The sequence below is a fragment of the Pristiophorus japonicus genome, chromosome 15 (genome assembly GCF_044704955.1).
Source record: "Pristiophorus japonicus isolate sPriJap1 chromosome 15, sPriJap1.hap1, whole genome shotgun sequence".
NCBI lineage: Eukaryota > Metazoa > Chordata > Chondrichthyes > Pristiophoridae > Pristiophorus > Pristiophorus japonicus.
The window spans coordinates 161,291,317-161,306,725 of NC_091991.1; the positions used below are offsets into that span (position 1 = coordinate 161,291,317).

General features: G+C 43.7%; 1 protein-coding gene across 2 annotated transcripts in view; it reads right to left on the reverse strand.

Moving 5' to 3' along the window:
• LOC139281183 (protein tweety homolog 3-like) overlaps positions 1-15,409 on the reverse strand; it is a 186,095-nt gene that overhangs the window by 29,659 nt on the left and 141,027 nt on the right. For both annotated transcript variants that reach the window (XM_070901217.1, XM_070901216.1), the window contains exons 11-13: positions 11,338-11,477; positions 1,652-1,834; positions 341-416 (exon numbers count right to left, since the gene is read on the reverse strand). In XM_070901217.1, coding sequence (XP_070757318.1) covers positions 341-416; positions 1,652-1,834; positions 11,338-11,477 — 399 coding nt within the window. The remainder of the gene's footprint in view (positions 1-340; positions 417-1,651; positions 1,835-11,337; positions 11,478-15,409) is intronic.

Sequence of the window (15,409 nt, forward strand, 5' to 3'; positions counted from 1 at the left end):
TGCCTCATTTTTGTTCCTGGTCTAATATAGGAAATTTGTCCAACACCAAAACCCTTCATCAGAAGATACGGATACCACCAATTCTATTGCACCATACTCTTCAAAAATCTGTGTGGTATGCATTCATTTCTCAGCACACTACACAAACTGATTGTATTAGAATTTTAAAATAAAGCTAGGTGACCAACATTCTCTGACAAAAATATACAATGTTTTCTTTGATCAAGCCGATTGACATAGCAAATCGTAGTTTTCTAAACTAGTTTTACATTTGGCTTAGATCAATTTTCAGTGTGAAAACAAAGAAAACCCCCAAACGAAATAAATTTGATCAACTTACAGAAGGAGGAGGAGACTCTCTGCCAATCAGAGGTGTGTTCTCACAGCGGGGATTCTGATAGGTTGCGTTCTGGCTCCTGTTTGTTTACAGAGAGAGACAAAAGGATCAGTTACATTCTGGTTTGTTAACTAAACAGGTCCTGCACTGGACCTCGGAAAATTGATCTTAATGGGAACTGTGGGTTAATAAGATGCCTACACCTTAATTTATTTGCATTTTTAAAAAAATGGGATACATAAAAAGGGAAGCAAGGTCTAGGTGCAGTAATTTTATGCATAGCACTCGCCCGCTTTGTACAAGAAAATAATAAACTCGCCTAAAATTTAACATTTTTTGGAAAACATCTACTGCTGCTGGCTTGGAAGCCTTTGAGAATGGTTTCTCTCCCTGCTTAGCCATGCCAATCACATCAATTACAGAGAGAATCCAAATTGTAACCAGCAAGGGGTGCAACTTCAAACCAGTCTGGGGACATATCACATACACACACAAAAAAAGTACTTCCTCTTCAACATCCCCTATTTCAAGGCCAATGATTTTTTTCATTAACAATTCCTATCAAGAGAGACATTGGTACTGTACTAAGAATTCGAATCATGAGGTTTGATTTCAAAATGGCTACAGGAAAACTTGAACTTTTTTTTTTAAGTTTTGAACCCAAGCAGATCGATAGAAATTTTAAGGCGGCCACATGACAATCAAAATTTACATTGCATAAGTATCAAGAAAAAATGACTTGCATTTTTCTGCTTTTACAAATACTTTTTCAAAAATGGATCAGTGTGTTTCATACTGGGAAACAAAGAACTAGAGTGGGAAAGATTGGGATTCCAACCTGCTGAGAAAGTCACCTTGTAAAGTGATCGCTTCTTTTGATAAACTGGCACATCAGTAACAGTAAATCAAAATGCTGCTCGGATGACTAAATTGGGTTCCCACCAATGTCCCCCCCAAGCTGCGCAGTCGTGCACTGATTGAGAGGTCCCGCGTAGGCCGCTCAGGAGCCCTGCCGCTGGACGAGATACGACACAGCAATTTTAAAGGGCCCGCGTAAGGGGGGGGGGGGAATTTAGAGGGAACATTAGTTCCCACCTCAGCTCGTCTACAAAGATTATAATTTAGCGTTTATTGCTGTACCTGTATAAACCTGGTATAATTAATAATAAAGTAAATATGTAATTTAACCCCTCTCAAGGTTTTAAAACCCTTCTGGACTTCAGTTTTCAAATATTGCTTTCATTTTAAGTAGAAGGAATAAAAGCAACCTGGAAAGCAGGAACTAAACGAACAGAAGGTGATTCTGTCGCTTACATGTATTCCGTGACAGGGGCATTGCTGACAGTATGTGCTGCGGCAGGGATACTGGTCTCGCTGCCAAAACTGCTCCCACAGCTGTACAGACTGGGCATGTGAACTCTGTACAGATTGTCGTGCTGCTGGCGGTTTCCTTGTGGGTTCACAATATCCTCATCTCCGTCGTCATCAACATGACTCCTTCATGAATGGGAAAAGCAGACAATATCAGGATCAAGCATGGAGCTCTTATTTAAACTAATACATGCTCTTCCATACATATTTCCTGGATTCAGCATATTCATTCTGGACTATATTTTGCACCATAACATGCTGCAGTTATTAAAGAATTGACACTTTTTTATTGTTTGCATTTTAGTAGCTTTTTTAACCCACCGTTTTTGGTGTAAATGCTAAATTTTGTGTAAAACACCATTAGTTTCACAACAGAATGGGTGCTTTTTAAAAAAAAAAGCGCTCAGTGCAGACTTGATCTTATGATACATGTTACATGTTTGTGTTAGATATTCTCCCTGGGTTTAGCATTACCAGCCACTTCCATAAGTTGGCTTCACATCCCGTGAACCAGAGTGTGCCCTCAATACGTGGCACACTAGCAGCAGCTCTAATCACATCAGTGTGGGAGCTCAGTTCATAAAACCAGCAGAAACATCCCTGGAGCTATGGGCTCATCAATCGCCAGCCAGGAGAGGGAGGGAGCTGGATTTTCCAGGACACATGCACTTTATGAATTCTACTCCGTAGTTAATGCATTGCAATTGATTAAACTACAGACAGGGTTCCTAGTGCTCCAGGATTCTGTTACCATACAATTTCACCCCTGCTATTTTTCCTCATTAACTGTATTGGAACGATGCCTGGTATTCAGAGTCCTTAATGGTATGAGGCAACGCCAATCTTCTAATCCAATAGATATGCAGCTGGTTAATTCTCAGGTATTTCATACCTTGCACAATTCACATCAATTATGAACATTTCATTAACTGCTTATTTACATCCATTCATCATCTTCACTTGGTTCAACTCAGACTGTTTCCTTTTTGTACTCTCTGGCAATAGACTTTCCACATACAAACCCAAAGGCTTCTACAGCGGCCTGCATTGTGCTTTTCCCCATCCTGTTTCCTGTAAAGACTCCAGGTCTTTCTCCCAGTTTCCGCCTCCCCTGCCATTTGCATTGCTTTATTTTTTGGATTCATTTTTCCACCTCCTCAACTTCCAGAAGCCCTCGCTTGGTACTTTCCCTTGTTGCATCCACTGCAGTTGCACGTGGTCATTCACCTCTTCATTGTCCAGGGCCCCAAATGTACTTTCAATGGTCTCAATTTTAGCCCACCCCTTTTTTCGGCGCACTTACCGGAGATGCGCCGCTTTTCTCCGTTGAGAAGTGCACCAGAAAAAAAAAAACGCTCCCCACTGGCCTCTCCTCGGTCATCGCACAGCGTGGCCAGTCGAGTTGGGGGCGGAGCTAGCGTCCTGCGCTGAAAACAGTGCCGGGGCATCTACACATGCGCATTGGAGTCGGGTCGCGATGTTCGCGCATGCGCAGTAGTGTCGAAACAGGAACAAGAGTAGGTGGTGCAAAATGAGTTTTGAATGTCTGTGTGTAGGCTTACAAAATCAATTTATGTTAGAAAGGGTAAATCCTGATGCGGAGCACAAGGCCGTGTTCTTATTCAAATGTTTCTATCATCCTTTCCGAGGACCCTTGTATGTGATTAAAGGAGCGCAGCGGCAATTCCTGCAGCCGCTGTGTGCGCTCCAATGTCGGCAGTTGAATCGCTCCCGCCCTTAGCCCAGGCCGAGTGGCCTCCCGGTGTGTTGTCATCCCGCCCCTATCCCAGGCTGAGTGGCCTCCCGGTGCGTTGTCATTCCGCCCTTATCCCAGGCCGAGTGGCCTCCCGCACCAGCCGGCCCGCTGCCTTCCAGGGCTGAGTTTTCAGATGAAGGTAGGACTTACTTCTATTTATTTGTTATTGAATGCTTATTACTTTTTGTGCTTTGTTTAAGTGCTTTGTAAGTCTTGGTGCAAGATCCTCTCCGCTTCCCTTCCCGTCCCTATCCCAGGCCGAATGGCCTCCGATGTACCTACCTGCGCTGATTTCTTAACTCTCCGCAAGGGTTTTCAGAAGTGGCCACATACGCTGGCCTAAGTAGATTTGGAGTAACTATTAGCTGGCCAAAGTGGCCTAAATGGCCAAAACTGGCATTGGTGGCTGGTAACGCTCCCTTCTGAGAAAAAAAAACTAAACTAAAAAAATCCTAACCAACTCACTTACGCTGCCGCAAATTGAATGTGCAAAATGGGGATTTTTAAGATACTCCAGAAAAATCAAGTTGCTCCAAAAAAACGGAGCCACTCCTGGCCAAAATAGCTTGCCGGTTATTCACAATATGCTCTTCTCTACAGTGGAGAGCAGATACAAATTGAGTGTGGATACGAAATTGCCAAAGGGACAGAAAGCAGAGCGGTTGTTTTTCCAGACTAGACGGAAGTATGCAGTGGTGTCCCCCAGGGATATACAGGTGCAGCATCGAGAATCCGGAACGTTTGGGTCCGAGGCCATTCCGGATTTTCGATCATCTTTCTGACATCGCGAATCTGGAAATACACAAACCCAGGTTTGGGTATTTCCGGAACATCGGAAGGTAGGTTTGGGGGGGGGGGGGGGGGGGGGGGAAAAGAGGAGGAGACCCGCTGAAGAGGAGCTAACTCGGGCCGGCAGGCCCTGTCGCGGGGGTGGTGCTCGGGCGTGCTGGCGAGGAGGCCCTGAGGCAAGGTCAGCGGTGGCGAGCGGGGAGAGGCCCAAGGTTGGGCAGCGGCGGGGCCCCGAGGTCGGCAGGTCCGAATTCTGGAACATTTTACGGATTCCGGACGACCCTGCCACCGATCGGTCCGGAGTCCAGAACTCCAGATTTTCGACACTGCATCTGTATAGTAATAACCTGGAGTTGGGTATACAGGGCATAATTTCAAAGTTTGCAGATAACAGAAAACTCAAATGTAGAATGGGGAGGATGATAGTGACAGACTTCGAGTGGACTGGCAAAATTGTGCAGGCATATAGCAGATAAAATTTAGCGCAGAGAAGTTTAAAGTGATTCGTTTTGGTAGGAAGAATGTGATGCAGCAATATAAACTAAATGGTACAATTTTAAAGGGGGTGCAGGAACAGAGACCTGGCGGTGTATGTACACAAGTCTTCTAACAGTGGCAGGACAAGTTGAGAAGGCTGTTAAAATGGCAAACGGGATCTATGGCTTTACAAGTAGAAGCATAAAGTACAAAAGCAAGGAAGTTATGCTAAACCTTTATAAAACAACAACAACTTGCATTTAAATAGCATCTTTCACAATGAAACGTCCCAAGACGCTTCACGGGAGTATAATGCAATAAAAATGACACCAAGCCACATAAGTAGAAATTAGCACAGGTGACCAAAAGCTTGGTTGAGGAGGTATGTTTTATGGAGTAAAAACAGAAAATGCTGGAAATCTCAGCGGGTCAGGCAGCATCTGTGGAGAGAAAGCAGAATTAACGTTTCGGGTCGATGACCCTCTGTCAGAACTGGTGTGTGTTCGGAAAGAACACATTCTTAACCAGCAATGAAAGGGGTTGGGGAAGAAAGAACAAAGGGGAGGTCTGTGATAGGGTGGAAGACGAGAGATTAGAAACACAAAAGGGATGATGGGCCAAATTGAAATGGTAATGCCAGGGGTTAGAAAAACAATCAAGATAGGGTGTGAATGGCAGGATAATGACCAACTGCCATTAGAGACCAGGAGAGAAAAACAGTCTCCTTTTCACCATGGATGTCCCATTGCTCTACACTTTCATCCCCCACCAGGATGGCCCGAGGGCGCTCCGCTTCTTCCTCGAGCAGAGGCCCAACCAGTCCCCATCCACCACCCTCTTCCGCCTGGCTGAACTTGTTCTCACATTGAACAACTTCTCCTTTAACTCCACTCACTCTCTCCAAATTAAAGGTGGTGCTATGGGAACCTGCATGGGTCCGAGCTATGCCTGCCTTTTCGTGGGATATGTGGAACATTCTTTGTTCCAGTCCTACTCGGGTCCCCTCCCTCACCTCTTTTTCCGGTACATTGATGACTATTGGTGCCATTGCCTGCTCTCGCCCTGAACTTGAAAATTTCATTCACTTTGCATCCGATTTCCACCCTTCCCTCACCTTCACATGATCCATCTCCAACTCTTCCCTTCCTCGACTTCTCCGTCTCCATCTCTAGGGATAGGTTTTCGACCGGTATCCACAAAAAGCCCACCGACTCCCACAGCTACCTGGACTACACTTCCTCCCACCCCGCATCCTGTAAGGACTCCATTCCATTCTCCCAGTTTCTCCATCTCCATCACATCTACTCTGATGACACCACCTTTCACACGAGTGTCTCTGACATCTTCCTTTTTCCTCCGCCATGGTTAACATGGCCCTCGACCGTGTCTGTTCTATTTCCCGCACCTCTGCTCACGCTCCTTCCCCTCACTCTCAGAACCATGACAGGGTTCCCCTTGTCTTCACCTTTCACCCCACCAGCTTCCACGTTCAACGGATCATCCTCTGCCATTTCCACCACCTCCAGCATGATCCCACCACCAATCACATCATCTCCTCTCCTCCCTTCTCAGCATTCCGAAGGGACCGCTCCCTCCGTGGCACCCTGGTCCATTCTGTAGTCACGCCCAGCACCCTCTCCCCTTCCCATGGCACCTTTCCTTGCAAGTGTAGGAGATGCAACACCTGCCCTTTTACCTCCTCCCTTCTCACTATCCAGGGCCCCAAATACTCCTTCCAGGTAAAACAACGATTTACTTGTATTTCTTTCAATTTAGTATACTGTATTCGCTGCTCACGATGTGGTCTCCTCTACATTGGGGAGACCCAGCGTAGATTGGGTGACCGCTTTGTGGAGCACCTCCGTTCAGTCCGCAAGTGTGAGCCTGAGCTTCCGGTCGCCTGTCACTTTAATTCTCCACTCCATTCCCACTCTGACCTCTCCGTCCCTCAGTCTCCTCCAATGTTCCAACGAAGCTCAAAGAACAGCACCTCATCCTTCGTTTAGGCACTTTACAGCCTTCTGGACTCAACATCGAGTTCAACAATTTCAGAGTGTAACCACTGCCAATCTTTGGCTGGCTGGCTCCCCCCTCCCCCCCCCCTATCCCACCCTGAGCCTGTTTCCTTTTTTTTCTCCTTGATTCTAATGGCAGCTGGTCATTATCCTGCCATTCACACCCTATTTGATTAATGTTTTTCTAACTCCTGGCACTACCATTTGAATTTGGGCCATCATCCCTTTTGTCTCTCTAATTTCTCCTGTCTTCCACCCTATCACAGACCTTCCCCTTTGTTCTTTCTTCCCCTCCCCCTTTCAGTGCGTATTAAGAATGTGTTCTTTCCAAACGCACTCCAGTTTTGAAGAAGGGTCATCGACCCGAAATGTTAACTCTGCTTTCGCTCCACAGATGCTGCCTGACCAGTCGAGATTTCCAGCATTTTGTGTTTTTATTCCAGATTCCAACATCTGCAGTATTTGGCTTTTATACTTATATTTTAAGGAGCTTATTGAAGAGGAAAGAAAGAGAAGTAGAGAGGCAGAGATGTTTAGGTAGGATGCTCCAGAGCTTGGGGCCGAGGCAACAGAAGGTACGGCCACCAATGGTTGAGCGATTATAATCAGGGACGCTCAGGCACTTATTAAACCCCAGCTGGAGTATTGTGGCCAATTCTCGGCACCACACTTTAGGAAGAATGACTTAGAGAGGATGCAGAGGAGATTTAATAGAATGGTACCAAGGATGAAAGACTTCAGTTAAGTGGAGAGATGAGAGAAACTGGGGTCATTCTCCTCAGAACAGAAAAGCTTAAGGGGGGATTTGATAGACATGTTCAAAGACTTGAAGGGTTTTGATATGGAAAAACTGTTTCCAGTGGCAGAAGGGTCAGTAACCAGAGGACGCAGATGTAAGGTGATTGGCATGAGAAACATAGGCGAGATGCAGAAACATTTTTTTTTAAAGTAGCAAATTATGATGATCTGGAATGCACTCCCTAAAGGGGTGGTGGAAGCAGTTTCAATAATAACTTTTGAAAGGGAATTATAAATATACCTCAAAAGGAAAGATTTGCTGGGCTATGCGGAAATAACAGGCTAGTGGAACTAATTGCGATCACTAGAGGGTGCAACAGCACTGCTGGTGCCTCGGACCACAATTTGTACGTTGCTGCAGCAGTATTCAAGCTTTTTGTCTTGGTGGGCTGGTTAGATGGTTGTCTTGGAATCTTGCAGGCCACACAGAAAATAACAGTGTTCCCATCAATTTGACAATATCTTAAAGATTTGAGATTTATCCAATTAGGCAACAATATTAATAGCCTTGTGCAAATCTCTGGGCCTACAAATTTTAAACAGAACAAACCAAATGCCAAAGGAACGGAGTTGCCAGAGTTTATGGTCTGCCTATGACTCACAGGCTGTATCTTGGGCACCACTACATTACTACAGCAGACTGATGCCATCCATCAGACTGATGCCATTTAGTCCCATTCTTCCATATCTATTTAATCACAATGTTTAATTATTAGTTTGATTTTTTTTTAAATCACAAAACTCTTATGACTGGTAAAGCAGATGCAGAGCCCACTTTCACCACCATAAGGGTTAATATAAAATCTTAAATAATTTTTTTTTTTAAATGATGCACACTTTAGGCAAATTTGGGCCCCAACTAAAATGTTAAAACATTTTTTCAACATTTTTTTTTTTATATAACTGTATTTGCTGTCTTGAAGGGACTTTTAAATAAATTTGAAAATGAGAACATTTATTTTTATTAGAGTTGTCTAAATTCTTTAATTATTTGGAGATTCCATTGCATGTCATTCGTGGATTCCGTTCGGAAATTACTGCAGTGGAATTCTCCTTGCTCATTGGAGGACCTTGCCCACGTGATCCTAGGGACACTCCCGAACTGCCTGCACCCGTGGGCCTTTACACAGGCGTATGCCTGGAGACCCAAGACCCAAAGTCTCCATAACTGTGGAGCCAGGCGGTAAGTTTGGAAATATTTCAAGGGTCAGAGGCATATTCTAATCGCACATTCAGTGCCACTAACTCCAGTTCACTCTCCACAGATGCTGCGTGTCCTGCGGAGTATTTCCAGCAATTTCTGTTTCTATCCCAGATTTCCAGCATCTGCAGTATTTTACTTTTGTTTCAGAAGCAAGTGTTCTACAGGGAGATAGAAAAAAATCAATATGCTCCTGCAGTGGGCAGAAATGATTTTTAAAAATTGCCTTAAAAACAATCTCAAGTCATATAACATTCCATTGACTATTAGACGGTCATAACAATGGAATGGCCGTAATGCTGCACCGACCTAGGTGCTGGTATCTGTGTTTTTTTTTAAATCATTTGTACGCTTAAGCACAAATGGAGAAAAACTCAAAACTGCAGTGGTTGATGTAACTGTCTGGCTCCAACAGAACTATCCTTCAGAGACCAGTGCAAGAGGCCCTGTGGGCTCTTAAGTCACCAGTGAACTTCTGATCTAGCCATCCTTGATACAAGGAGCAACTAAAATGCTATTTACTATATTGCATACCTTCTGACTTCAAAGTATCACGGGGGTTAAATTGGATAACGCCCTAAACGATTGGGATACACGATTAACCTGCTGCAGTTGATTGTACTGCAGGCAGCATGCCAACCTCATGCTGCCTGTCCATTTCCATGATTTCTGCATTCAGCCAGCACTCCCCCGCGCTGTTCATTGAGCCCCCTGCTGATGCATGCAGCCAATGTCGTTAGTGCCTAGCACAACGTAAAGCTAGCATGCACCTCTTAAAGGGGAGGTGCATTATGGCTACTGATGGTATAGAGATCATTCTGGTTATTTTGCTGTGCACGAATCAACAATGGTTGACCATGGGAGAGAGCTAGCACAATGGTTTTCGAATGCTGCACTGGTGGTCTTGGAAGAGGTGGAAAGAAGGATCAATATCCTGTATCCTCAGAGGGCAGGAGACCCTCCTGACATGCTCAGAAGGCAATGGCATGAGATAGCGGTGGAAGTCAATGCTAGGAGTGCAGCTCCAAGGATCTGGATGCAGTGCAGGAAGAAGTTTAATGATCTCACATGAGTTGTCAAGGTTAGTGAGTGAATCTTCAAATGCTATATCCTACCAACTGCAACACTAGCCTCATCCATTGCTCAATTCACTACACCCCCATCACTCACCTACCAACAATCTCTATCAATCAGGACTCCTACCCCACATTTGTATGCTATACCTCACCCTCACACACTTGGTACTGTTGCAAGCCTTGCACCCACATCTCCAAGCTTGCACACACTGCCAGCTATTCAACCATGACAGGCACATCACCCAAACATATTGTACAACAATCAATGACACACTTCTCTCCTTCTTGCAGGAGAAGGTGGCGCACAATAGGAGGCAGCAGAAATTAACGGGAGGGAAAGGCATCTGCATGTTTTAAACCCCATGGAGGAGATAATGTTGGCTATTATGGAAAGGGCCATTGCTGAGGCCGTGCCCACCGGTGGGGCTGAAGCTATTGAAGATGTTGGTATCTGTATTCCTAACCCTCCTTCTCTCATCCCACTTCTCCCTCATCCCTCAATCTATTCTGACTTACAAGCTACAGATGGTGTAAGAGCACACTTCTTACTTTCACCTCTCACCACAACCCAACTCGTCCTTTTTTCATTTCAGATACTCAAGAACTGGAAGTTGCCAAGGGAGTGGAGGAAGAGCAAGAAGACAGTGAAGGGACATGATCACTAAATTTCACAGTCACAACCACCAGCTCAGACACTGACACCGCGTGTAATTTAGAGGATAACATAGTGGCTTAATCTGCACGTGTTGAGACACTGGGCACAGGAGCCAGGGCTGGGGAAAAGGAGAGCATAGGTGCCAGATTGCCAGAGGACAAGGTCACACACTAATTGTGCTTTCCCCTCCCTCACCCGCCTCTATGCCACTAATGGATTCAGTGACCACCTTACGGAGCTGAGGAAAGCGTGGCCCAAGGTGCAAGTCGCAACTGTTCGGTAACCGTGCATGCGCGGCTTCGGTAATCAGCAAAAAGGGGCTCCGGGATACCTGACGCATGCGCAGAAGTTTGTGCAGATAATTACAGCATAAAACATTTAGTCATAAAACAATTGCATCTAAAACATGTCCTGTTTCCAGAAAGTTTTGCCATTTAAATTCAATTCAAACCTGATATGTACTGTTAAATGTGCTTGGTGCTAACTATTTGTATATAAAGAGTAAAGCCAAAGTCAGCAGTTACAGTAATGCAAGTCTTTTGAGTCATTCACTTTTCATTTTCTTTTCGATGCTTCATTACATCTCAGGAATTACATTTTCATTATGCAATGATTTTAAATTCTACATTCGCACTGTTTCCTGGTCATATAATGAAGTTTTATTTTAGATTTCTATTTTTAAATGAGTTTTGTTTGGATGACGTAGGTTATGTCACAGACACAGTTCTTTACATACTTCTGCCCTAAACCCGATGCAGGCATAAATAGATTGGGATTCATTATTTGGTACCAGCATCCATGCTGCTTAAGATTTTTTTTTAAGTTTATAAAATACAAATGCATAATAATGTTATTACAGTACCTCTTGCTCTGCTTCCAGGTATGAGGGACACTGCAGACAATTGAACTCAACATCAGTGCAGTTACGAAGGAGAACAAAACCAAATAAATTAGACCCTCCACGCCATCAAAGCACAGTCCTGTCAGAGCCTGCACATAATCCTGTAGGAGAAGGGAGAAACATTACATCAAAATATAGGAAGGGAATCATTGGCCAGAATTCTCTCAATTTCGGTCTAGCACCTCCTGTTGTCAAGTATTCAGGTGGTCATTGGGACAGGACATGACCATCAAGGTCAGCTGTGATGCCCCAGATGTTAAATTGCCTAATGACCCCACAAAGGCTCAGACATAAATAACCACTTGAATAAGATACTGGAGTGTGTAGTCACCATCAAGAGAAGCGGCAAGAAAACTAGAGGGAAAATACAAACGGCATCTTGTAAAAAATACAGTACGAGTCCAGTTATACACTCGCCCATTATTGTGTAGCCAGTTAGCCACAAAACATTTTCAGGAGTCATGGCTGGGGCAGATGGGGTAGGGAAATTGGCAAATTCTGGGTTACTTTTACTTTTCTACTTACTCCCATTTTTTAAATCAGGCAAGTGTTTCAAGTATTGTACTTAAAATTAGAAAGGGATACTACAATTCATTGTTGAATGTCCTAACCCTGAAAAAAAAACAATTTCCCCCATCTCTGTAGCATCCTCTAGCCCCACAGCCTTCAGAGAATGCTGTGTCCTTCCAATTCTGGCCACTTGTGCATGCCCGACTTCCTTTGCCCCACCACTGGTGGCTGTACCTTCAGCTTTCTAGACCCCAAGCTCTGGAATTTCCCCTCTAAACCTCTTTCTCCTCCTTAAAACCCACTTCTTTGACCAAGCTTTTGGTCACCTGCCCCAATGTCTTCTTTGGCTCAGTATCAATTTTTGTCCGATTACACTCCTGAGAAGCGTGCCTTGGGACCTTTTACTACGTTGAAGCCGCTATATAAATGCAAGCTGCTGTTGTTGTTAATGATCCTCAGACAGCCGAAGGCGGGCCGAATGTTGGGCAGGCCACATTGTTCGCATGCCTGACAAGACTCCCAAAGCAAGCACTCTACTCAGAACTCCTACATGGCAAGCAAGCCCCAGGTGGGCAGAGGAAACGTTTCAAGCCTCCTTGATAAAATGTAACATCCCCCCCGACACCTGGGAGTCCCTGGCCAAAGACCGCCCTAAGTGGAGGAAGAGCATCCGGGAGTGTGCCAGGCACCTCGAGTCTCCTCGTCGAGAGCATGCAGAAAGCATGCACAGGCAGCGGAAGGAGCGTGAGGCAAACCAGACTCCCCACCCCCCCTTTCCTTCAACGAGTTTATCCCACTTGTGACAGAAACTGTAATTCCCGTATTGGACTGTACAGTCACCTGAGAACTCATTCTTGGAGTAGAAGCAAGTCTTCCTCGATTTTGAGGGACTGCCTATGATGATAATGTTAATGATCAAGTGTGTGTAAAAATCTGAATCCTTGAATTAATGATATACTGTAATAATGTGGGATAACAGCAAAGAAATGTATTACAAAGTGAATTAATGACAAAAATAAACAAAAAGAATAAAACTTCAAATATCTGACAATTCCACTGGATCCTTCCCCCAGATGGGGAAAGAATGGATGGACAGTCATTATGGCAGATAAGTGGGAGTCCACTGCACTCAAAAGTAGAGTTTATTCTCTTCCCTCCCTCCACAATACATACATTGTGAAGGGAAGAAAGGTTTTCACTGATATTTTGCCTCATGATTTCTTTCAAGCAGCCATTTTGCACAGAGCAAGATCCCACAAATGGCAATGAGGTGAAAGACGAGTTAATCAGTTAGTGGTTGATGAAATATTGTTATCCAGGTAGAATTTCATCTGTTCATCTATTCCTCCCCTTCAAAAAAAAACTAGAATTGAATCTTTAACTTTCATTTGAATCAGCAGAACAAACAGACTGCTTAATTTCTAATAATATAGCATACCCTCAGTAATGCATTGAAGTGTCAGGTCAGAATATGTGTTCAACTACAGAAGTGCAGCTTGAACCCAATCTCCTAACACACAAGTGGGAATCTATCAGCTGAACCAAGCCATCACCCATATGAAAATTCTAGATATCTAGCAACACTTAAAAAAAATTAATGTTTATTAATATGGCATCAATTAGTATGTAGGTACAGCAAGTGATCAGGAAGGCCAATAGTATTTTGGCCTTTATTGCAAAGGGGATGAAGTATAAAAACCGGGAAGTCTTGCTACAGCTATATAAGGTATTGGTGAGGCCACACCTGGAATACTGCGGGCAGTTTTGGTTTCCATATTTACAAAAGGATATACTTGCTTTGGAGGCAGTTCAGAGATGGTTCACTAGGTTGATTCCAGGGATGAGGGGGTTGACTTATGAGGAAAAGTTGAGTAGGTTGGGCCTCTACTCATTGGAATTCAAAGAATGAGAGGTGATCTTGTCGAAACGTCTAAGATTATGAGGGGGCTTGACCAAGGTGAATGCAGAGAGGATGTTTCCACTGATAAGGGAGACTAGAATTAGAGGGCATAATCTTAGGATAAGGGGCCGCCCATTTAAAAGAGAGATGAGGAAAAATTTCTTCTCTGAGGGTTATTAATCTGTGGAATTCGCTACCTCAGAGTTGTGGAAGCTGGGACATTGAATAAATTTAAAGACAGAAATAGACAGTTTCTTGAGCGATAAGGGGATAAGGGATTATGGGGAGTGGACAGGGAAGTGGAGCAGAGTCCATGATCAGATCAACCATGATCTTATTGGATGGCAGAGCAGGCTCGAGGGGCGGTATGGCCTACTCCTGTTGCTATTTATGTTCTTATATAATGTTTGGTTCTGAACACTCGAGATTTTTTTTAAATGTATTCCATTAGGTAAAGGATTAGTACTCTAAAAAGTTCTGTACAGAGTACTAGATACAAAGCCCGACTTAAATTCCCCACTTACTGCCACTATGTAGAAATGCTGATCCAAGCAAAACAGCAATGCAGTTACAAAGATTCAGCTTCCCCCAATTCTAAAGGCACAGCCGATTCAAAATAACATCTGTCATTCATGTGCTAGGTTTTTAATAAAAAGCAAAACTATTTTACAAAACAGTTATTAGAAGTGGCATGGAATGATTTTTTGTTGGAAAAGCTGTGTTCTTTTCTCCTTCCGCCCCCCAGCGCCCCTCCCCAACACATCAGCCAACAAATAGGATTAGAACCAAGTCTGGAATTTATTCTAAAAATTACAATATACAAAACCTATATATAGTAATTAACTGCAATTTCAGAAAGGTGCTCATTTTATTTTAGATATAATTGCTTGAATTTAAAAAAATTATTCAAATAGACTTTCAATTTACATTACAAAAGTCTCCGTGTTGCATTTCCATTTTGTATATGTTGTACAATTCTTCACAAAGGCAGCAACAAGCCACTTTAAAAATGGACCACTTTTCTTCCCAAGTTGATTTCTTAATTTGTGTGCCTATAACAAATAATGGTGTCTGTGGTGATAATCTGGATCTATTCTGTTTTTTTTGTTCTTGTGATAGCAGTTTGAAGAGGCATATCTAGTTTGCAGGTGAGCTAATTGCCCGTGGGCGTTAAAATGCAGTGGGCAGAGTGCAGCATGCAGTCAGTAATGGCTGTGTTATTTCCAAGCGTATATGAACATATGAAAATGACAGGCAGGAAAAGACTAGCTGGTCCATCAAGCCTGTCCCACACTCATGACTGGCGCATCATGACCAGACACTTCCTACCAGCCCGTCCCCCCAATGTAATCTCCTGGGAGAGGCAAAAAAAAGAGGGAGAAAACACACAAAAAATATTCTATAATTCCTCTGACTCCCTCAGGCAATCAAACCCAGTCAAGGAGATCATATGACCATGTGTTATTTGTTAATAAGTGAATCATTTTTTTCCCCATTAGTCTGAAAACTAGTAAATGTACAATTTAAAATCACCACAGTCTATAACCGACCAAGGAAATTTCACATCATATTTAAGATATTATTTGTTTTGTTAAAATATAACTAGAGGTTGAGGCAGCCTGA